We start from the raw sequence: 24,749 nt of genomic DNA, 5'->3' as shown, positions 1-24,749 counted from the left end.
CGGAGAGGGATTATTGCCAAACAGCCCTGGCCTCTCTGCTGTCTACCCCAGCCCTCCACCCTTAACCCTTTCCCCCCCAGGTGTCCAGCCAGAGAACAGAGCTGAGGGAAGGATGGAGTACGGGGGCTGGAAACCCACAACACCTTGGAGCTGGAGAGCAGGGTTAGGACCCTGCAGTTAGATTTTTAGGGCCTTTCTGGGCAGGGATCCCACCTGCTACCCTGAATCTCAGGCATGGATCCAAATACCCACATTCCCCACAATGCTCAGGCCCTCAAAGCAGATGGGGAGCTGATGTTGGAGTCTAAATATGGGAGGAAAGACAAAAAGCAGGAAGTGGCATAAGGTATTGGCCGGATGTCAGGGCACTTGGAAACCGGAAATCCAGAGTCCAGGAAGTGTTAGGACTAAGGGCTTCCACTTTCCCCACTGAGAACTGAAGACCTGGGGACTTCTCTGACCCCATGCATGAACCCTTACCTCTGAATCTGTACCTGGGCTGAGAGCTACACAGGCCTGTGCCCCACTGCCATTTACCAGTCAGGATGCTTCCCCTGCCCATATCATAGGCCTGATCTCTACCCCAGGATTCTGGAGCCTTAGTGTAGAATTTGCCAGCTTCCCTAAGCCCTAGCCCCTCATGTAAGCACGTTTCTTGCTGGGTAATTTCGGAGTTCCACCTGTACACTGTAAAGTATCAGGCTGTGAGTTCTCTTATGTTCTTGGGAGGCGGACAGAATCTAGCCCCAGCCCATCCGGGCCTACAGTCAGCCTTGCTGGACTGGTGGGATCTATAAGAAACCCTGCCTGCCTTCCCCACTTAGGCATCTCCTACCCGGCTACTAGGGCCCAGCCATTGGTCAAACCTGCCTGAAGAAGTGAAGAGTGTCCTGCAGTCAGCTGTCCCCACTCTCTTCTGTAGGAGCTGCGCTGCGGTGGGCTCTCGGGAAGAACGAGCGTGGCTGTTCTCAGGCCAGGCTAGTGGGGGTTCTGGGCGGGAGCTCACAGCAGAGCCTGCAGAATCCAACTGCCCGCCCCAAACTCTGGCCAACAGCAGCCACGCTTTCCCCACAGGGACCCCTGCCAGCCACACCACCCGAGACTGCGTGGGACAGGAGCATTGTCGCCCCCAGCAGGCTTGCAGCCTGGTGGCCCTGGACACACTGGCTTAGAAGGATCCAGGCAGGTAGGAGGACAGCTGTCGATGGGGGTCCTGAGGTTGGGATCCTGGCCTGTTCCCACTTGCCCTAGTCCCTCTTACCTCAGGAGTTTAGCTTGCCAGCCCTCTGCTTCTGGCTAAATCCCAGCCAGTACCAGTCCTGCATCTTCCTGTCACGTGTGGGTTAGCTGGTGTTCAGGTCGGGCCGACTGCAGAGGAAGCAAGGCCAGTGGTGTCTGCGACGAGAGCGGTGAAAGTGGGTGTCCAGCCTGGTAGAAGCGGGGAGGAAGAGAGGACAGCTAAAGTGGAATAGTCCAGCAGCTGATGTTCATGGTGCTCACACAGTCGTGTTCTGGGTACCGTGGCTTCCCTCTGGGCAAGGCACGGGTGTGTGCAGTTTCTCCTAGAGCCATGGCCCTGTCAGGCCACCTACCAGACAGAAAGACAGGAAGCTAGTCTGTTCTGTAGACAATTGGATATGGTTTGCTGAGCGGGAACAGGAGCTGGAACTTCAGAGGGATGGCCAGGAGAAGAGAGCTTTGTCCTGTCTGTCAGGACATTGGAAGAAAGTTGGAGTCTGCTGTCGGATCCTCCCCGACTGCCATGGTGAGTCCCTAAGTTGTCCCCAAAGGAACCGTTACTCCTTACTTTGTTCTGGGTAGCCTGAGCTGGCAAGGTGATTGTCACCCAGAAGACATCCCCTGTGCCATGAATGAGAAAAGGAGCAGTTAGAAGCACAAGAGGGAGAGCCACACCTACCCAGGAAGTGGCTGGTCCCCAATTCAGAGGTGATATCGGGTCTCTCCAAATATGGGAACCTTAAGCCTCACAGGGCCTGGCTTCAGGAGAGCTCAGGCCTTTGTGTCCACCACAGTGACTCTGGTGGAGGTTCAGTATCACAGGCCTTAGTAAAGAAGCTGGGGAGGTCAGCCTCTAATCAGTCTGCCAGATGTGTTTTCTAGGTCTTGGGGCAGAACAGCCTCAAGAGGGCACTCTTGAAATAGCAAAACGAAGGCCAGGCCTTGCCTCAAGATGGCAGCAGCCGAGTCCTTCCCAAAGCAGCTGCATTTCCCAGGAAGTGCTTCTGAGGCCCCAAAGCTGCACCCTCTCTGGAGCCCTGTGGCTTCTCCCTGACCCAGGTTTTCTGTCTGTGCTCTGCCCTGTGGTCCTGTGGCCAGGCCGGGAGCTCCATTTTGAGTTGGGCAGAGAACCAGGAGATGTGAAAGAAAATGGTTGGGGTAAATAAAAAGTTGTGTGTCAGGGGGCCTCAAGTAGATCTGCCTGTGGCGTGTAAATCACTGAAGGTGTTTCTAGTACACCTGCTGTGGATGCTGTGCATGTCTTGTGGTTCAAGCTGGCTGACCTTGCTGGGGACCCAAGTTAAATGTCAAGAATGTTCACACTTTCAAAAATGGTCAAGTTAATATTATGTCCTGATCATGGAGTTCCCCCAAAACCAACTAGGAGACTGAGTCCTGTAGGTAAAAGCAAAGAGCCTTTATTCTTACACAAGTTTGCAAACTCAGACTCTCCGTGTGTCCAACATATTGGAGTGATCGGAGAGCCCTGAGCTCAGTTAGGGTTGAGTTTTTGTAGTAGCAAAGGTAGGGGTGAGGGACTTCTAAGGCTCAGGACCCCTGATTGGCTGACATTTGTCTAGGGGTGTACTGGTGAAAAGCGATGGCTGTGTGCTGGCAGGTGATCCTATCTACAGTGGTTGGAACATTAGGAATTTCCTTTGGATGGTCTGTTCCTGGGTGCTGCAGGCTTAGGGCTTTTCCTGGAACCCCGTGCTGCCTGCTATGGCAGCTGTGCAGCCTGGGCCCCACATGACCTGAGCCCCCCCATGTGTGGTCAGACTGTCCTGAGCCCCACATGACCTGGGCCCCACGTGTGGTCAGGCTATCCTGAGCCCCACATGACCTGAGCCCCCCATGTGTGGTCAGGCTGCCCTGGGCCCCACATTCCCCCCTTTTCACAAGAACCAGGTGACAGGACCCATTCATGGGTCCTGCTTGCTTAGGGGCTCAAGGCAGTGGTACTGGGATCTCACTACAGATTTTTTTAGGGCAGTGACATTTGCATCTATTGCCGTTCTTAAAGCCCTGTATCTTTGATCTTTGAGTACGGCCAGATTATAATCCTAAGTGATGTATATAGAAATAGTTTTTTTTAGGGCCTTATAATACCTCTTTGTGTGAAGAAGGTCAAGTGTCTTGTCTTATTGTAGTTACTTTAGTTAATAAATCTATCAATTGACAATCTGGGCCTGTTTTTCTGCTGTCAGTGGGCACTATAGGTAGACATTTTGTTCCCCATTCCAGGGAGTACCCTTGTCTCAGCGTTTCAGCCTGTTTCGGGCAGGGAGCATGGGACAACATGTTCTTTTCTATAGCTACTTCGAACTGACACTGGGGCATTGTTATCAGGCCCCAGGAGGCTGAAAGGCTAGCCAAACTCAAGGAGAGAGTTCAGGCAATGGGGCATTCTTCAGAAGAATCTGGTTTTCAGACTCTATTGAAAAGACAGGGAGCACTCACATCAACTGGACTGGTCCACGTCAGCTTTCAGGAAGTCCAGGGCTCACAGTCATTTGGAGCAGGTTGTAGTCAGCAACTGGTGCTTAGATGTGTCTGCCAGCCAAGTGGGAACCTATTGACACAAGTTTAAACTAGGAACAGGAGTTAAAATTTATGTACTTAAAGGAAAATAATACATTTGAAACTTTCAGGCCCATACTGAAGTCCACATCATAGAAAAAAGCAGATAACGAGTGTCTGTAAAACAGCAGGAATAGACTCGTACCTTTGAGTCCTAGCTAAAACTACAGATTTTGGTTTGTATATTTTTTTATTGTCCAGACAGCCAGGTATGGATTGGTCAGAGATGTCTTTAGCCTGATGAGAAACATCTTAAAGTCTATACCTAGATGACAACCAAAATAAATGACCCAAACAGTAAGTAGTCATTGCTCTGTCAGCTTATCAGATATTCCACAGAAGGGGAGAGGAATCAGAAACATTTTCTTGTTGGGGAAGGAGGACTGCTTGTTCATTCCAGGTGCTCAGCCCCGAAATAACCACACAGAAACTGTATTAATTAAGTAACGGCTTGACCTATTAGCTCTAGCTTCTTATTGGCTAACTCTTACATATTAATTTAATCCATTTCCATTAATCTGTGTATTGCCCCATGGCAGTGACTTACTGGCAAAGTTCCGGCATCTGTCTCCTGCAGGCCTACATGGCTTCTCTCTTATTCGGCCATTCTTTCTCTCAGCATTCAGCCTAGCTTTTCCTGCCTACCATAGTTCTGTCTTGCTATAGGTCCAAAGCAGTTTTTTTATTCATTAATGGTAATCATAGCACACAGAGGGGATTCCCACATCACCTCCCCTTTTCTGTTTAAATAAAAAGAAAGGTTTTAATTTAACATAGTAAAATTACATATAACAGAAAAGGTATCAAACAAGAATTACAGTTACAATATTTATTTATTTTTATTTAAATTCATTTTATGTGCATTGGTGTAAAGGTGTCAGGTGCCCTGGAACTAAAGTTACAGATAGTTGTTAGCTGCCATGTGGGTGCTGGGAACTGAACCCTGGTCCTCTGGAAGAACAGACAGTGCTTTTAACCGCTGAGCCATCTCTCCAGCCCCCAGTTACAATATTTATAGCTACTTTATCTTTTATCATAACTAAGGAAAACTATAACTATAAATTCTTCAACTCCATCAAAGACTCCAGAAGGATATAATATTTCCTAAGTAAACAGGAAGTACACTGTACGCAACTTCCAAAACTCTAGAATTGACAGGGACATCTCGCTGTCTAGACAGTCACTCAAAGTTTTTCTGTACTGTTGAGGCATCCATCTTCAGCCTACTGGCCCATAGCATCCAGCAGACTTTTCCATGAAGCAGGAAATTATAAAGACAGCTCCACCTGTATTGGCAGTTTGTCAGTCGCTTTCTTCTGTGTCCTGCAGAACGTCTGGTGGAATCTTTCATGAAGCAGGAACCCTGAAGGACCATTTCACCTTTAGGCAAGTTCATCAGTCATTTCAATGCGGGTCCTGCACGCTCAGTTTCTTGCCCACATGGCTAACCAACTCCATAAGGAGTCTCTTCGATCTCCATCTTCCTCTTGAAGTAGCTTGATGCTGCCAGGAGCAGATGTGCCTCGTTGTCATGAAAAGTCTTAAGTTGTTAAAACATTTTTTTTAATATTTATTTATTTATTTATTATGTATACAATATTCTGTCTGTGTGTGTGCCTGCAGGCCAGAAGAGGGCACCAGACCTCATTACAGATGGTTGTGAGTCACCACGTGGTTGCTGGGAATTGAACTCAGGACCTTTGGAAGAGCAGTCAGTGCTCTTAACCGCTGAGCCATCTCTCCAGCCCTTGTTAAAACATTTTAAATGCCATATTCTGAAGGTCTCTGAAAGATTTGAAGAATATCTATCTGACTGAAATATATCTCTATACATCTAGAAAATCTAACTAACATGACTACAAGCTTGACTATTATAGATGAGTATATATTAACTTATATTTCTTTTTTATACATTTTTATTGATATTTATTGAGCTCTACATTTTTCTCTGCTCCCCTTCCTGCCTCTTCCCTCCCCCTTCAGTCCTCCCCCAAGGTCCCCATGCTCCCAATTTACTCAGGAGATCTTGTCTTTTTCTACTTTCTACTTCCCATATAGAATATATCTATGTGAGTCTCTCTTAGTGTCCAATTGTTGTCTAAGTTCTCTGGGATTGTGGTTTGTAGGCTGGCTTTCTTTGCTGTATGTTTAAAAACCACCTATGAGTGAGTACATGTGATAATTGTCTTTCTGTGTCTGGGTTGCCTCACTCAAAATAATGTTTTCTAGCTCCATCCATTTACCTGCAAAATTCAAGCTGTCATTATTTTTTCTGCTGTGTAGTACTCCATTTTGTAAATGTACCACATTTTTCTTATCCATTCTTCAATAGAGGGTCATTTAGGTTGTTTCCAGGTTCTGGCTATGACAAACAGTGCTGCTATGAACATAGTTGAACACATGTCCTTGTGGCACAATTGAGTATCCTTTGGATATATACCCAAAAGTGGTATTACTGGGTCCTGAAGAAGGTTGTTTCCTAATTTTCTGAGAAATTGTCATACTGACATCCAAAGAGGTTGTAGAAGCTTGCATTCCCACCAGCAATGCAGGAGTGTTCGCTTTTTCCCACAACCTCTCCAGCATAAATTGTCATCAGTGTTTTTTTATCTTGGCCATTCTTAGAGGTGTAAGATGGAATCTCAGGGTTGTTTTGATTTGCATTTCTCTGATGACTAAGAATGTCCAACATTTCCTTAAGTGTCTTTCAGCCATTTTAGACTCCTCTGTTGAGAATTCTCTGTTTAGGTTTGTACTCCTTTTTTTTTGTTTGTTTTATTGGATTATGTGTTCTTTTGGTGTCCAATTTCTTGAGTTCTTTGTATATTTTGGAGATCAGCCCTCTCTCTGATGTGGGGTTAGTGAAGATCTTTTTTTTTTTTTTAATAATATTTATTTAGCTTTCTGACCTGTATTTGTGCCTTCAACAATGGTTTTCTGCCTCTCTCTCTTTTTTTAAGATTTATTTATTTATTTATTATATAGACAGCATTCCTTCCATGTATGACCACATGCCAGAAGAGGACGCCAGATCTCATTACAGATGGCTGTGAGCCACCATGTGGTTGCTGGGAATTGAACTCAGGACCTCTGGAAAAGCAGTCAGTGCTCTTAACCACTGAACCATCTCTCCAGCCCATTAGTGAAGATCTTTTCCCCATTCTGTAGGCTGTTGTTTTGTCTTGTTGACCGTGTCCTTTGCTTTACAGAAGCTTTTCAGTTTCAGGAGGTCCCATTTATTAATTGTTCTTTGCAGTGTCTGTGCTCCAAATTGTACAAATATTAAAAGTCTTCCAAGTATGAAACAGGTGGAGATAAAACCAGAAGTGGCATGGCAGCCATCAGGTTTGCTGGATTTTTATCAAGCAGCTATGCTGGCTTCATGACTTTTGCCATTCCCATCAGATCTTAACTTATATTTCTTAATTATACATTATATTTCTTTTTAAAAAAATATATATTTATTATGTATACAATGTTCTGTCTGTGTGTATGTCTGTAGGCCAGAAGAGGGTACCAGACCCCATTACAGATGGTTGTGAGCCACCATATGGTTGTTGGGAATTGAACTCAGGACCTTTGGAAGAGCAGGCAATGCTCTTAACCTCCGAGCCATCTCTCCAGCCCTGTACACTATATTTCTAAATGAGCTGGACAAACACAATACCTTAATCAAGATCAGAAATACGCCAGGCAGTGGTGGTGCACACCATTAATCCCAGCACTCGGGAGGCAGATGCAGGTGGATCTCTATGAGTTTGAGGCCAGCCTGGTCTACAGAGTGAGTTCCAGGACAGGCTCCAAAGCTACAGAGAAACCCTGTCTCAAAAAAAAAAAATCCAGAAATACATATACATATAACAAAATTGACCTTAAATTTGTATCAATAAACCAAGATCCATACCAATGAAAATCTCTATAGCATATCCCCCTTTAAATGTAAGGAAGCATTAACAAACAATATTTGGGAATATGGGCATAGTTTTATCCAAACTTCTTCCTGCTGTTTTTTGGGTGAAGTAATTTTGGGGGTGTTCATGGTGACCTCTCGGGGGGTCCTGATCTATCAAATCACATTAGCCTGGTGAATCCAGAGGTTCTCATCCTCTGTGAAAACAAAAGAAAAACCTCTTTTCCAAAACAACATATCTTTAGACCCAAATTTGGAAGTCATAATACTTTTATAATATACATGCTTGTTTCAGTTAGCAGCCCATACAATGAAATGTCTCTCTGTACTTAGCTCATTCACAGTCAAAAAATTCAAAGATAACACAATAATATACATAATCCAGACTCTCTGAATTTTCCATTTTTATGTGACTTGTTTTTACTCTATTACTTTTTCTACAAGTTTAATATTTATTTTATTATCTTTACACCTTTAATCTATGACTATCTGGACTCTATTTCTTTAAAGACTTTGTTTTTTTTTTTAAAAAATTACCTTTTTTGTAACTCTCTATACTCATTTGATTTTCTCTTCCAAGCCTGCAAACATTTATCCAACACTGTGACACATTTAGGGTTTTTTTTTAATGTCTGATTCTGCCCTTATGAGTATCAGTAATTCTTCAATGTCCAAGAGTACTTCTTAAAATGCTAAGCGCCTCTTAAAAGCTTAAGCTGCGCCATTACTAGGGTATATACGGTACTTTCTGCTTGCCTTGCGCAGCCCAGCATGGTGGAGCTGTTTGCTGCCTCTGAGAGCCATGCCCACAACCCCACTCTCAGGCACATAGCCAGTTCATGTTGCCATTCAGCAAGCTGCAGCAGTTTGCTCACAAACCCCACTCAGATGCTCTGTAGCCAGATCTCCTGCCTGAAAGAGTCAGAGTTCCTGCTGGCAGCATGGCCCAGAAATCTGGCATTTCAAAACCTGCTGCTGCTGAATCAGGAAAACCTCTCTTAAAGGAGCTGCGGCATGCCACCAGCAAAATGCTGGCTACCAAGGAGCCTTGCTTAACTCTGTTCTTTTGTGTCTAAAATTACTTTTTAAGCTTTATCAGGTTTTAAGTTGATTTTAGTTTGCCACATTGGTGATGTAGGAGTCCCCTCTGTGTGCTGTGATTACCATTAATGAATAAAGAAACTGCTTTGGACCTATAGCAAGGTAGAACTTAGGTAGACAGGAAAGGCTAGGCTGAATGCTGGGAGAAAGAAAGGCAGAGTCAGAGAAAGACCTTGAATCACCTAGAGACGGATGCTGGAACTTTAGCTGGTAATACACAGATTAATGTGGCAATACACAGATTAATAGAAATGGATTAAATTCAGATGTAAGAGTTAGCCAATAAGAAGCTAGAGCTAATGGGCCAAGCAGTGATTTAATTAATACAGTTTCTGTGTGGTTATTTTGGGGCTGAGCAGCTGGGAACAAACAAGCAGCCTCTTCTTACATTTTCTATATCTTATACCATTGTAACCTGTATTTACATTTTAAATCATTTTTGAGACCCTTAAAACTTATGATCTTTTATATCCTCAGACCTTTATATATCTTAAAATACCTTTTTTTTAAATTAAGAGACCTAGTAGCTTTAGAGAAAGCAAGGCCTGATATACATACATACATACATACACACACACACACACACACACACACACACACACACACACACACATATATATATATATATATATATATATATATATATATATATAGAGAGAGAGAGAGAGAGAGAGAGAGAGCTAACAAGTTTTGTGGAAGGATTTGGATACCTGCTTTTGCTAAGCTGACAAAGTTATAGCTACCCTAGCCATTAATACTATCAGAGATCCCAGAAGGATAAATAAATCATATCTGAATACAGACCAAGCAGCTTCTGAATCTACTAAAAATAGCAGGGACTGGAGTTCATATGTTAGACCACAGTTAGCCATACACAGGTCTTCATAGCATTGGAGGCAGAAGTATCTTAGCCAGGCCCATAAGGTGAATTTTTCTTTCCTGTGAAAGAGGGACATGGAAAAGTCTGACTTTATTTTGTCTAGGCAAAAGTTGTGCAATCAGTTCTCCAATATCCTGCTGTTTACCCACAGTCTGGACCTGGTCTTGGCAACAGGTGTTGCACTGGGGCATCTCACCCAGTGGTCAGCATCATCATAATCCAGGTGGAGACCTCATGGTGTCCCATATTCTTCTCTGGAGACCTTGGGTGACTGCTAGGATCTGGAAGCTTCTGTCTGATAATAAGCTTTTTAATCATCATTTTAAATGCTATATTCTGCAGATCTCTGAAGTATGAGGGCTACCTAAGTATATCTGATTAGACAAACTTTGTTTCTAGTTACTTGTTTTAAGTTTGACTTTGAAAACATATACAGGGGAGTAAATAAGGCTTGTCCCAGTAATTAATTATACCAGTACTTTAAGGATGATTGACTATTAACTTGTATTTCCTAATAAAGTTAGCAGAGCTTTTATAAGACTGGAACTTTACATTTTGTCAGGTTTAGCCTTAAAAATAATGATTTTGAATTGAAGTTAATAAAGAAACTAAATTATTCATTCTGAGGGTAAAAAGAGAACAAGTTTGTGTCCAGCTGTTCTGCTGTCTCCTGGGAAGGCAAGGAGCAGGGAGCCTAGGGGCAAGCATTGCCCTGGCAAGTTCTAGGGCACCACAGCCAAGTGTTAATGCGGAGCCACCGGTTCCTTTGCCAGAGATAAGGCGGGCGCACCCTTTTTAGGGAGTAAGAACTTTCTCCAAGCAACCTGAGGGAATGGGAGCATTCTGAATGTCTGACCTTGGGAAAGGGACTTTGTAGTTTTATCCTGGGGGGGGGGGCGGATTTCCTCTTAGTATCATTGCAAAAATGACTCAGTTTATCCAAATAGGTTAAGCCCAACAAAGTTAGCAAAGACAAGGAGGCTAAACATACTTTTTTTTGGTTTTTCGAGACAGGGTTTCTCTGTAGCTTTGGTGCCTGTCCCGGAACTAGCTCTTGTAGACCAGGCTGGCCTCGAACTCCCAGAGATCCGCCTACCTCTGCCTCCTGAGTGCTGGGATTAAAGGCGTGCGCCACCACCGCCCGGCTCTAAACATACATTTTTAAGCCTATATAGACCTTGAGCAAGGAGATACATGCATTAAACTGTTAGTTAATATTTTTTGGTTTGACCTATAATATAATTTCCCGTGATGTAATGATCCCCCCATTACACATTTTTTTCTGTTATTTTACAACTGCAGTTTTGCCCGTGTTAAGAATCTCAATTCAAGCATCTGACATGGAGGTGGTACTAGACTACTCCTGTACGACACCCCACGTGGTTACTCTCTCGTCATTGTGTTGGAGGCTCAGACTGACAGAGTGACAGAGGAAACTTTTAAATAAGCATGGGTCTATCAAAGGAAGAGCCATAATCCAACTCTAGAGCCAGATTTTCAATAAAGAACAGCATAAAACATTTTTAACATTTTATCAAAAAGTCATCTGAATTTCTGCTAACTCAGATCCAGTAACCAGAGCTCAGAGATAAATTCTGAGGTCAAGCCCATAAATGTGGGTGGGAGACAGCAAAAATATCCAAACCATTTCTGTCTCAGCTCCATGCTGCAACAAAACTACAGAGACAAACTTTTCAATAGAACAGGCATATATAATTTTCTTGAGAAACAGACAAAACCCTTTAATAAAATAAAACTTTTAAACCAGAATTAACCTAAAATGGTTAAATTTTTAACTTACATATTTTTTCATACCCTAACCAATAATAATTTGTAGCCAGCCCTTCTAAATGATCACAGATGTTTATAACCCATTGGATCTAAACGACCAAAGCAGCTCTGGTGGAGGGAAGTCTGGCTATAGTGTCACAGCACGGCCACCACAGTTTAACACCTATAGCCAGTGACTGTGATTCATTCAGCCTTGGCCGGGTTTGGCCAGAAGTCCAGGCGTGCAGCACCCAGGGCAGGTTGAGGGAACTAATCCACCAGCATGGGAGGGGGCAGGGTGACACGCAGCATGGGGGGAAAAGATTGTTAACTTTTCCAGCTATAGCAATTGACCCCAGATTCTCTTGTTCAGTGTTTGAAATCCTACTGGGGCCGGGCGATGGTGGCGCACGCCTTTAATCCCAGCACTTGGGAGGCAGAGGCAGGCGGATCTCTGTGAGTTCGAGACCAGCCTGGTCTACAAGAGCTAGTTCCAGGACAGGCTCCAAAACCACAGAGAAACCCTGTCTCGAAAAACCAAAAAAAAAAAAAAAAAGAAATCCTACTGGGGCACATTGGCCCCCTACAACTGTGGCTGGCGGTCTTGCTACATTGTAACAACAAGGCTACATAGCCCAGCCACCCATCCACACAAACGCGCTGCCCAGCAGCCTGTGCTTGTAGGGCAAACCTGCCGGCGTTGTCCCTGCACTACAGGCCAGGGCTGGCTCCTTTCAATGAAATGTTTAAGGTGGGTAGAGGCTGTCCCATCCCTTTTAGGAAAATACACCCCTATGCTTACGATCCTATCCCTAAAGTCCTGGAAGTGATCCAACGTCAAAGTCAAAGTAGTAGTGATTTGAGTCACGTAAGTCAGAAAGAGGATGCACAAAAGACAAAAACAAAGCAGTACACAGAACAAAACAGTCCTCCTGACCCTGGAGGCAAAACTGTAAGGAAAACAACAGCCTCAAGCTGTTTTGCATGAGCATCCTCTGTGTCTGTCTACAGAAACCAGACAGATCAACTCATACAGTGTCGGAGCCCATGTGGATTTATGATATGAATTCATTTGAAAAGCCTCTTTGGGGGTATGACTGTGATTTCTGATGAAACCAGGTTGGAATAATTTTCATGATATTTATATATGTGTGCATATATGGGGTACTTTTGGATATGTTCCTGCTGCTGTACTTGAGTGAGTTCAACAAGTGTGATGAGAAAAAGGAAAGAGGACTTCCTGTTGGGGATGTTCTAGAGCCAGGGCAGGAGAGAGGACTTCCTGCTGGGGATGGTCTAGACCCAGGGCAGGAGAGAGGACTTCCTGCTGGGGATGGTCTAGACCCAGGGCAGGAGAGAGGACTTCCTGCTGGGGATGGTCTAGACCCAGGGCAGGAGAGAGGACTTCCTGCTGGGGATGGTCTAGAGCCAGGGCAGGAGAGAGGACTTCCTGCTGGGGATGGTCTAGAGCCAGGGCAGGAGAGAGGACTTCCTGCTGGGAATGGTCTAGACCCAGGGCAGGAGAGAGGACTTCCTGCTGGGGATGGTCTAGAGCCAGGGCAGGAGAGAGGACTTCCTGCTGGGAATGGTCTAGACCCAGGGCAGGAGAGAGGACTTCCTGCTGGGGATGGTCTAGACCCAGGGCAGGAGAGAGGACTTCCTGCTGGGGATGGTCTAGACCCAGGGCAGGAGAGAGGACTTCCTGCTGGGGATGGTCTAGAGCCAGGGAAGAAGGAGGAGGACTTCCTGCTGGGGATGGTCTAGAGCCAGGGCAGAAGGAGAGAGGACTTCCTGCTGGGGATGGTCTAGAGCCAGGGCAGAAGCCTCATGAAGGTCCTGGAGAAATGGGGAAACCAGTCATTCCTAAAGAGGATCAAGAAAAGATTAAAGAGATGTGTAAAAATCAGTCAGTTAATTTAATAGCAAGTGAGATGACTGCACTCAACAGATCTTTACCAGATGTGAGCTTAGAGGGTTACTTCTTCCACCTCCAGAGACAACTATGGTTTTACCCCTTGTAGCCACAGAAGATATGTCTCGGGAACAGGACGTGGCACTGCCCATCCCTGGAGCACACATATCTTCTCCATTATGAAAGAGAAGAGATTCTAGACCTCTAGACAGCAGTACCAAATTGCATCATAAAAGTTCTTTAAAAAGGAGCTGGAGAGATGTGGCTCAGGAGTTAAGAGAGAGCACTGCTCTTCAGAGGACCCAAATTTGACTCCATGCACCTACAGTGAGCAGCTCACTGTCTGATAGAAGCATCACCTGAGATCCTGGCACCCATATACCCAAAGAGTTTGGAATGATTAGGCGGAAGCTCCATCCCCCTTTTTCCACCAGACTCTGCATCCTAAGAAAACCGGCCAAATAGCAGCCCCTCCCCTCAGAAAGCCCACCAAGAGTTAGCCCTCCCCTCAGAAAGCCCACCAAGAGTTAGCCCCTCCCCTCAGAAAGCCCACCAAGAGTTAGTCCCTCCCCAAGGCTGCTCGAGACCATGCCTACTGGCTATTTAAGACCTGGCCCATAGGCCGGGCGGTGGTGGCGCACGCCTTTAATCCCAGCACTTGGGAGGCAGAGGCAGGTGGATCTCTATGAGTTTGAGACCAGCCTGGTCTACAAGAGCTAGTTCTAGGACAGACTCCAAAACCACAAACCACAGAGAAACCCTGTCTCGAAAACAAAAAAGCCAAAAAAAAAAAAAAAAAAGACCTGGCCCATAGATCTGCTGTGTGTGTCCTCTTTCCTGTTCTTCTCTCTGCCTTCCCGAGGCCCACCTGGGAGCGCTCTGCTTTGTGTTGCCTTGTTTATTAGAGACGGGGAGGGAGAAGGAGAGGGGAGAGGGGAGAGAAACGTACACACAAGAACACAGAAAACTTACCGGCTTACTGAAGGCTCCACAGGGCGGTGGTCCTGGTAGACTTGAGGAGAGCCCCTAAATGTAATGCCCAGATCACAGAGTTCCCCCCAAACCAACTAGGAGACTGAGTCCTGTATGTAAAAGCAAAGAGCCTTTATTCTTACACAAGTTTGCAAACTCGGACTCTCCGTATGTCTAACATATTGGAGTGATTGGAGAGCCCTGAGCTCAGTTAGGGTTGAGTTTTTGTAGTAGCAAAGGTAGGGGTGAGGGACTTCTAAGGTTCAGGACCCCTGATTGGCTGACATTTGTCTAGGGGTGTACTGGTGAAAAGCGATGGCTTTGTGCTGGCAGGTGATCCTATCTACAGTGGTTGGAACATTAGGAATTTCCTTTGGATGGTCTGTTCCTGGGTGCTGCAGGCTTAGGGCTTTTCCTGGAACCCCGTGCTGCCTGCTATGACAGCTGTGCAGCCTGGGCCCCACATGACCTGAGGCCCCCCATGTGTGGTCAGACTGTCCTGGGCTTCACAGTTACTAATACAGCAAGAGGCCCAGGGGTGCAGGAGTCGAGGGGCTGAGGCAGCTACTCAGCTCTAAGGCTTATGCACAAAATCAGCGAGAAAGCAGGTCACTGTGTGGTGGAGCGGACACCTAAAGACTTTGAGGGACCCTGGGAAACTGGAGCCTGAGAAAGGAAGAGATGTCCTTCTGTCCTTAGAGTGGTGTGTTAGTTTGCTTTCTGCTGCTATGACAAACAGCACAGCCAAACCTGGGGAGGAAAGAGTTTATTTCAGCTCAAAGTTTATAGTCCATCATGAATGAAGTCAGAGCAGGAACCTGGAGGCAGTGACTGAAGCAGAGACCATGGAGGAGTGCTGCCTGCTGGCTTGCTCTCTGTGCTTTGCTCTGCCTGCTTTCTCTACAATCCAGGAGCACCGGATTGGGGTGGCATTGCTCACAGTGGGGTTAATCAATAAAATGCCCCATAAACCTGCCTGCAGGCCATCTGATGGAAGCATGTTCTCAGTGGAGGAGGTATCCCAGGTAACCCCCCCTACTCATCCAGCTGACCACCATCGACAAACACTAACCAGCAGAGATGAGCACAGACAAGCCCAGTGGTGCCAAGGCAGAGCCTGCAGGTTAAAACACATGGTCTCCTTGGTCAGTCAACAGTGAAGGGCAACAGATGGAGAAATGGAACCCTTAACACACTGCTACCAGTTCCTGAAATCGGTGACCACAGGGCCACATTTGAACTGGCAGTGCCACCCCAGACAGGTGCCCAAGGGAACAAAACAGGAACCACAAGGACTTTGTGAGTCATGACACCATCGTCCATCACAGTCGGGGGATGGGAGTAACCCACACGTGCTAGTGGGGTGATAGGCCACACATAGCCTTCCCACACAGCAGACCGTTGACAGCCACAGCGAGCGTGGCAGTTGGTGGCCAGCGCTACATGGGTCCACAGACTAACCTCATGGCTTAGCAAGTCAAAGAGACAAAAGCAGCTTCGTTGACTATGGCGGCAGGGTAGGAGATGAGCCCGTGTCTAGCCAGCTCTGAGCACACACTGGATGCTGACAGGGGTGGGTTCCGAGGTATGTAAATTATTTTTCAGTGAAGTGGTTACCAGAAAATGGCCAAAAATACTAGTCCAGCTAGCACTGTAGAGTCTCGGGAACAGGACGTGGCACTGCCCATCCCTGGAGCTCTGGCCCAGAAGCAGGTCTTGCATGAGCCTGTTTCTGGCAGGTGCAGGGCCACCTAGGCCTGGGGAAGCAGGAACTACAGGCAGCTTGAATCTGTGTTAGCACAGTGAGAGAATGCAGTGTTGATGGGTACTGTGGCCAGTCTCTTCTTGAGAAGAGGTTACATGGAACAGTGAAGCCGAGCCTGTACCCGACCCCATGCCTGGCCTCTGCTGTCCTAGGGCAGAGTTCTCGTCCCTCCTCCGTGCTCTCCTGACCTGTCAGCAGCTGGCACATCGTCGAAGCACACATTCCTTGTGGACTGGGCATAATGGGAAGATGTGAGAAATACAGCCTTCAGTGGTGTTGATGTAGTCCAGGACCACAGGGGCCACCTGAACCCATGACAGTGCACAGCCCTATATGCGTTTTTCCATTTCCACAAATTCCCACAGAGTTCATAAATCAGGCTCAGTAGAAACAACCCAAGCAGAGTAGCTGAGCCAGTACTGGGGTAAAAGCTGCGTGGATGGATGTGATATGAGCTCCCCGAGCTCAGCATACCCTGTGGTACCTCTTATACCGCCTCTCTGGCGTGTCACACCTCCATGGACACTGTCCCCGCCCGCCCTCTCGAGCCCTTAGGACCTGAGAAGGGTTACTTGAGAGCAGCACCGCAGCTCTTCAGAGGAGTCTGCTCTCAGGGGTGCATTCTCTGAGGGTCTACCGGCTGAGTCACCTACTGGCCCAAGCACTGTGGTTCTGACAGTGGCTGGGTAACAGCTAAGCAACAAAAGCATGCAAAACTTCAAGCTTGATCGGCTGGACCAAGGACGACTCATGAGGTGGGGTGTCAAAAGAGCCCATCACCCTCAGTTTAAAACCTAAAGCATATAGATTATTTATTTCTGGAAAGTTCCATTTAATATTTCCAAACCACACTTGATCCTGTTAAGTAATTAAAACTCTAGAAGGTCAAACTATGAATAAAGAAAAGCTACTGTATCACATTTAATTTTCATGCACCCCCTGAGGTAGCTGTTAGGACCACAGAAATGGCTGTGATCAGGTAAGAGATGGTTTTAACCAGCTGTCTTCAGTGGCCAAACCTAGTCAGACAAAAAAATTCAGAGAGGTACAGTGAGCCCCATCCGCCCATCACACTGCTAATTAAGGGTGGGGCTGGCCTCAGAAGCAGACAGGAACACTCCTGGAGGGGCCCTGCTCAGAGTCCTGACTCCTGTCTTCTCTTACAGCTTTCCCAGGACTCAAGGCCACTTGTCCACCCCTCTCCACCTTCTACTTCCTTTTTGTGATCTTTGTCTTGTCCACCATCTTCTACTGCCACCGGCGCCTGGCTCTGGTGCCTGACCCCTGGGCCTCTTCAGCCCTTGTGGTCTTAGCCCCAAGAAACCTGCCCCAGGAGGGCATGTTCACCATCAATGCCAAAGGCCGCCTGGGGAACCAGATGGGCGAGTACGCCACCCTGTTCGCACTGGCCAGGATGAACGGAAAGCCCGCATTCATCCCCGCATCCATGCACAGCACCCTGGCGCCCATCTTCAGGATCAGCCTCCCGGTGTTGCACAGTGACACGGACAGAAAGATCCCATGGCACAACTACCACCTCAACGACTGGATGGAGGAGCGGCACCGCCACATCCCGGGACGCTATGTGCGCCTCACAGGGTACCCGTGCTCCTGGACCTTCTACCACCACCTGCGCTCAGAGATCCTGCAGGAGTTCACCCTGCACGACCATGTGCGTGAGGAGGCCCAGACCTTCCTGCGTGGCCTGCGGGTGAATGGGGGCCAGCCGAGTACATTTGTGGGTGTCCATGTGCGGCGGGGGGACTATGTGCGTGTCATGCCCAACGTTTGGAAGGGCGTGGTGGCTGACCGGGGTTACTTGGAACAGGCCCTGGACAGGTTCCGGGCACGCTATCGGTCTCCGGTCTTTGTAGTCACCAGTGATGACATGGCCTGGTGCCGGAAGAGCATCAGTATCTCCCGAGGGGATGTGTCGTTTGCTGGCAATGGCCTTCAGGGATCCCCCGCCAGGGACATTGCACTGCTCATGCAATGCAACCACACCGTCATCACCGTGGGCACCTTTGGGATCTGGGCCGCCTACCTCACAGGTGGGGATACTGTTTACCTGGCTAACTTTACTCAGCCCAACTCCCCCTTCCACATGATTTTCAAGCCACAAGCAGCCTACCTCCCCAACTGGGTAGGCATCGCTGCTGACCTGCCACAGGCCCAGCAGAGGAACCTCTAGAGGTGCCTCAACCTGGGCTCCCCAAGAGGCATTGGAGGCTGCTTTGTACCTCCTCAGGTTGCCACGTGCAGTTCCAGCCCAGCCTTCCGTGTTTCACAGCTGAGAGATTTGGGTCAGTGATGTCACCTCGCTGCCCTCCTGTGCACCCTGAGCATGTGAGCGCAGTCTCGTGTTACCTCAGCAGCAACACGCACAGGTGACCGGAGTTCCTCTGTATCCACTGCAGGCCTAGCATGCTGTGTCTGCAAGTCTGGAATGCTTTCACCTGAGGGCAGTGTCTTAGCTAGGGTTTCTGTGGCTGTGATGAGACACCAGGGCGGTAAACAGCCTGCAGAGGAAGGTGCCTATTTAAACTCATACCTACGCTTCACAATCCATCACTGAGGGCAGTAAGCAAGAACTCAACCGACAGGACCCTGGGGCGGGAGCTGATACGGAGGCCATGGAGGAGTGCCACTACCTACTTGCTCCTCGTGGCTGAGCCCCTGAGCCCGCTGCCTTGGCTGACCCAGGACCACCTGCCTGCACCGCCTGCACCGGCAGATCTGGTGGGAGCGGCTTTCCTGCTGATCCTCGCTCTTCAGAGAGCCTCAGCTCCTGTCAAGCTGACATAAAGCTAGCCAGCAGAGCCAGCTTTGCGCTGTCCTTCCCGGTCACCCACCAGCATGTAGGGTCCTGGGGGGTATTTGGTGGTAGTGCGGCTCCTGCCCAGGAGTTATGGGGCATGGCGCTTCCAGTCGCTGGGAGCTTGAGCTTTGGTGCACGACCTTAGCAGGAAAGGGAAGTTGGAGGGGCAGGCCTGATGCAGGTGCTGGGTGGTGGGCAGCTGTGCAGATATTCGGTCACATCGGACTCCAGGCTGTGTTTGTGTTTGCGTTAACTAAATAAAATCAACCTTGGTTCAGGGGTGGAGTCAGCAGCTCGTAGGCTGGAGCTAGCCATGGAGAGTCCAGAGTCGAGAGGAGCCAGAATGTGGAGAGAGAGATGCACAGGGAGGAGGACGGGACAGGAGTTTCTCGCTTGTTTTTTTTTTTGTTTTTTTTTTTTGTTTTTCGAGACAGGGTTTCTCTGTGGTTTTGGAGCCTGTCCTGGAACTAGCTCTTGTAGACCAGGCTGGTCTTGAACTCACAGAGATCCGCCTGCCTCTGCCTCCCAAGTGCTGGGATTAAAGGCGTGCGCCACCACCGCCCGGCTTCTCGCTTGTTTTTTGGTTTGGAATGAATGGAGAAACATGTCTCTTGCTGGGAAAAGAGGCCAAGAAGGAAGGTCAGCTGCTTGCTTCTCGGCCTCTCTGATCCAGCAGGTTTTCACCCCTACATCTGACTTCTGGTCTTTGTTGGTAAATAGAACAGTAGAGACCTAGTTTAAACCTGTGTATCTCTCCAGGCTGAGTGGCCTGCAGGGCACTGACTGCGGGGCTGTGTGGCCACAGATGATAATTAAAACATCAGTAGATTCATGTGCAGTCACTAGACCGACAGACAACCCCTCTGGTGGCGGGAAGAATCATGAAGGGGCACCCTGAGCAGCGGGGCCCAGGAGGAGCAGAAGATGCTCCAAGGCACATCTCTCCAGGAAGCCTGACCCAGCCCTGTCCTGCTGGAGCCTGGGGTTGAGGCTGCTCAGTGAGGCCTGTTGGGGCTGCCTGGTCTCAGTCTGCTTTCTCTTGCTGTCACCAAGGCTCTGGATGTGGCACTAGTATCTGCCTCGTGCTGGGACACTAGGGCTAGGGCAAAACAGCCCCAGACTTTGTGACGCCACCACCTCACTGAGTTCTGTCTTCTCAGCGTAACCTGTGACTTCTCTACAGTCATCTCCAGGGGGCTCGACACACCTGAAAACATGGAGGTACCAGAATTTTTAATTCTCCTTTGCTCGCTCGCACACACACACACACGTTTTTTGTTTTGTTTTGTTTGTTTGCTTATTTATTTGACAGAGTTTCTCTCTGTAGCCTTGACTGTCCTGGAACTCACTCTGTAGACTTCAAACTGGCTTTGAACTCACAGAGATGCACCCGCCTCAGCCTCCCGAGTGCTGGGATAAAAGGCAGCACCACCGCCCAGCTGAAAGAGTCTTACTCTGTGGCACAGGCTGATTTTGAACTCAAGGTAATCCTCCTGCCTCAGCCTTCTGCATGCCAGGATTGCAGTCAAGAGCTAACACACCCAGTTTCCACATGTCCTTGTAGAGACTCCAGTCGTGCTGGGTCAGAAAGACACACCACACCCCAGCACACACACACCCCAGCATACACACCCCAGCACACACCACACCCCAGCACACACACACCCCAGCACACACACACCCCAGCACACCACACCCCAGCACACACACACCCCAGCACACACACCCCAGCCTTCCCCTAATCAGATTGCTTATCCTCCTCTTCTCAGAACCACCTGCCAGCTCCTTGCTCCCAGAGACCTCTATGAGAGCCTCCAGCAGGCTGCAGGGGGCCCTTGGGGAAGCACAGCTGTGTTTCCCACTGACCTCCACCCCTTGTGTTTAAGCTCTTCCCCTGAGACCACCTCCCTAGTGTTCTCTGTATCCACAGCCTATGGCTTCCTATTGTCTTGAGAGGATGGAGTCCAGTTCAGAACTGGAGAGAGTGAACGTTTAGCATTTATCTAGACAGGGACAGTGGAGCTGTTCTTAGCCTCAGCCATGCTACTTTTCCCTTGAGCTAGCTATCCTGGGAAAATCACCTCATGTTCCTCACAGAGAGACTATATCAAAAAAGAAAGGGGGGGGGGAGGAAGGAGGGAAGGGGCCAGAGGGGGAAGGAAGAAGAGAGGGAAGGGGCAATAAATCCTGGTTGACCTTGCGTTCACTTCCTCGCCAGTATGGAGGTGTGGACACAGGACACTCTCAGCACACTTGGCTGCAGCACAAAGCCTCCAAGCCACCACAGCCCCTGGCTGTTCACTTCCCTGCCCTGGTCTTGATGAGGGACAGATGTGGAGGTCTTTAGGAAGCAAGTAGGTGGCCATGGGAGCCATGTGAAGGGCGCCCTGCCCAGCTCCGTGTTTGCTTGGCCTTGCTTGAACAGAGATACAAACAGCTTTTACTTTACAAAGCCCAAGCAGGGGCTGGTCGTCTGCCAACGGCAGTAAGGGCCACATTCATCCAGCAAATATTTACCTGGCTCTTAAGTGGGTTGAAGACGCACTAGTTCCTCAGCAGGGGAGAGGAAGGAAGCCAAGTGAACCTACTCTGCCTAAGAGGGCCCAGCCCAGTGTCCACTCCTCCAACTCCTGTGATGAGGCCCTTCCTAGAAAACTGTCCCTGCAGCTGGGACTGGGGAAAAGCAGGTGATCCTCGGCCATCAGAACCACTGACTCCAGAGGCAGAGACCAACTTCTAAAAGGAAGCAGTTCTGCTTCCTGTTCTGCAGGCCTGAGTGCCCAGTTCACCTCACCCCATCCCATCCTACACTCGACTATTCACCAGCGGATGATTGTGCCCTGGCTGATGGCTGTGTGGAGAGTCTGCCATGGGCTTAGCTCTCAGAGGCCTTGACTTCCACCCTCAGCAACACACACCACACACACTAAAAGTTAACTTCCTGTTGGCCTTGGCTGAGCCCTGTCTTCAGTGATATCAAGTGATATGAGGAAATATTGGTGTGAGTCAGGCAGGGTGTGACCCTCGCTGTGCCAGGAAGTGGTCAAAGCCTGGCAGGTTCTGCCAAGAAGACCCAAGAACTTTTGCTTATGTGACCTCAACTTTTGTGCCCATGGAGAGGAGGATTTGAGCTTTCCGAAAGAAATTGTTGCCAGGTGGTGGTGGTGCACATCTTTAATCCTAGCACCTAGGCGACAGACACAGGGGGATCATTGTGAGTTCAAGGCCAGTCTGCAAAGCGATTTCCAGGACAGCCAGGGCTACACCAAGAAACACTATCTCAAAAAGCTGGGGGGGGGGGGAGGGAGAAAAGAAGAAATTGCTGTCTATCTGTTAATGCATTTGAGATAAACCTCATCCAGGTGGAGCCCTACCTGCTGGTTCATTCCAGGTCTTGAGCTCAGTCAGACTAGGCTCATGGGTGTGCAGCCCTCTCCATGGGCGTGCAGCCCTCTCCCTGGGTGGGCAGCCCTCTCCGTCCCTTCATCCTGCCGGAAGAGCAAAGGTTGTGGGGTCCGACTCTGTGATCCACGTGTTCCTGAGTTACACTGTTAGTGCAGCGCTCTGCAGAGCCCAGGCTCTGCCTCCCGCTGTGTGTTCTACTGCACCCTTGTTAGTTTCACGCTTCTGGAGCTGCGACTGCGCCCTGAGCATGGGAACGGCCCAGGCAAAGGCACAAATGAAGTAATGTCCAGTAGAGATTCATAGAGATAGAAGGGGGCTGAGAAGAGATGGGGGAGGAGTTGCTCCGTGGGCACACAGGTTTTACAAGACAAGGTAGTTATGGAGGGCTGGCTGGACCACAGTGTGAACACCACTCCGAGCAAATTGCACTCTTAGAAAACGACCCAGGAAACCAGACCTGGTGGAACATAGCTGCAATCTAAAATTGGTCAACAGAAGCAGGATTGCCAAGAGTTCAAGGACTAAAAAGTGAGACCCTTGTGTAGCGGCCCCCCTTGTCCAGCAAGGATGACGCGACCACCGGAGCTCTTCTCACTGCAGTTTTATTCAGGACCTTTTGACAATTGTAAAATCTCTCTCTCTCCTCTTTTCCTCTCTCCCTCGGGCAAACCTCTCCCAGCCCTTAAGTAGGCCTGGGCTGCCAACCCCAGATTGCCAGGTGGGCACTGCCCATAGGTCCACGCATATGCAAGCAGCTGACAGTCATTGCGTGATAATAGCATAAGTCAGGCTTAGTTGATATTAGGAGTTGATTATCACAGAGAGCACTCGCTTTTGGGATCGCGGAGGGCGGGAGCCAGCACCATCAGGTGTGACTCCACACAGCTCTCTACATTGCCATCAGGTGTGGCTTCACGCAGCTCGCTACACCCTTGAGCCAGTGAGGTAGCTCAGTGGAAAAAGGTACTGACAACCTGAACCTCATCCCCGGGGCCTGTATGACAACGGGAGGGAACCGAGTCCCACATGACCTCTGACCTCCACTCAACACCACCTGATGCACATGCTCCCCTCCTTCCCCCACACACAAAGGAGTGAGACTGCATTTGTCTTCATAACACCAGCAAAGCATACTGGTGGACAGAGCGCAATGCCCACACCACACAGGGAAGTCTTCCGACCCCTGGATTTGCAGCTGGGTGCTTTGTTTTCTTTCTCCTTCTCCTCTTCCTTCTCTTTCTCCTCCAGCTTCTGGTTCCCCAGCCCCTGTTTCCCCAACCTCTGTGTTCCGCAGCCCCTGTTCCCCAGCCCCTGTTCCCCCAGCCCCTGTTCCCCCAGCCCCTGTTCCCCAGCTCCTGTTCCTTCAGTTCCTGTTCCTCCAGTTCCTGTTCCCCTAGACCCTGTTCTACCAGTACCCTGTACCTGACTTCCCATACTCCTCCTCCTCCTTCTCCTTGTCCTTATTCTCCTCCTCCTTCTCCTCATTCTCCTCCTCCTCCTTCTCCTCCTCCTCCTTCCCCTCCTCATTCTCCTCCTTCTCCTTCTCCTCCTCCTCCTCTTCCTCCTCCTCCTCCTCCACCTTCTTCTCCTCCTCCCCCTCCTCCTTCTCCTCCTCCTCCTCCTTCTCCTCCCCCTCCTCCTTCTCCTCTTCCTCCTTTTTTTTTTTTTTTTTTCAGACAGGCCTCAAACTCACAGCACTCCTGCCTCAGCCTCCTGGCTGGGATTTGCAGACAGAAGCCATAGAGCCTGGCTTTCTGTGTGGCTTTTGAAAAGTAGGTGTGTGTGGGGGGAGATGACACACAGAGAGATAACACACCTATGGATCCCGGAGCTCAGAGTCAGCTTTGCACACTTGCTAAACACCTGGCTTTTTTTTTTTTCTCTCTCCATGGCATGAATGGACAGGAAAAATGGCCTTTTGTGTTTCAACTGCCCCACATTCTGGACTTGGCAGATGTCCTGGTGTCCACACACAGCAACTCCATCCTTCTGTTGTCCCAAACCGAGGAGTGGGAGAAGAAAGGTAGCTTTGATGGGGACCTTTTATGCCCGAGTTTTGTTTGTTTTCGATATGGTGGGTTGAGCCCAATCTGGCATCCTAGACAGGCACTTCAGTGCCGTGCCATGCCCACGTCCTTACTGGCGGATCCTAGGCATATATTCTGCCACCTGAGCCAGGCTGCTGCCCTTCACTTGACTTTTTATTTTATTATTATATTGCTTATTTATTTTTTCAAGACAGGGTTTCTCTGTAGCTTTGGAGCCTGTCCTGGAACTAGTTCTTGTAGACCAGGCTGGCCTCGAACTCACAGAGATATGCCTGCCTCTGCCTCCCGAGTGCTGGGATTAAAGGTGTGCGCCACCACTGCCCGGCTAATACATTTTCTTAAATAGAGA

At 48.7% G+C, this 24,749-nt stretch overlaps 1 protein-coding gene across 1 annotated transcript; it reads left to right on the top strand.

The window, feature by feature from the left end:
- The first annotated feature begins 112 nt into the window (after window positions 1-112).
- On the top strand, window positions 113-23,749 carry LOC130868896 (galactoside 2-alpha-L-fucosyltransferase Sec1-like). Its single transcript, XM_057760897.1, is given in 7 exon segments — window positions 113-117; window positions 923-977; window positions 1,075-1,186; window positions 12,308-12,316; window positions 17,305-18,299; window positions 18,301-18,322; window positions 23,601-23,749. Coding segments are annotated over 7 exon segments (1,347 nt in total).
- The last annotated feature ends 1,000 nt before the right edge of the window (window positions 23,750-24,749 follow it).

The sequence above is a fragment of the Chionomys nivalis genome (genome assembly GCF_950005125.1).
Source record: "Chionomys nivalis chromosome 23 unlocalized genomic scaffold, mChiNiv1.1 SUPER_23_unloc_1, whole genome shotgun sequence".
NCBI lineage: Eukaryota > Metazoa > Chordata > Mammalia > Rodentia > Cricetidae > Chionomys > Chionomys nivalis.
Note: the sequence above shows the minus strand (reverse complement) of the source record. Positions and strands in the feature narration are given on the sequence as shown.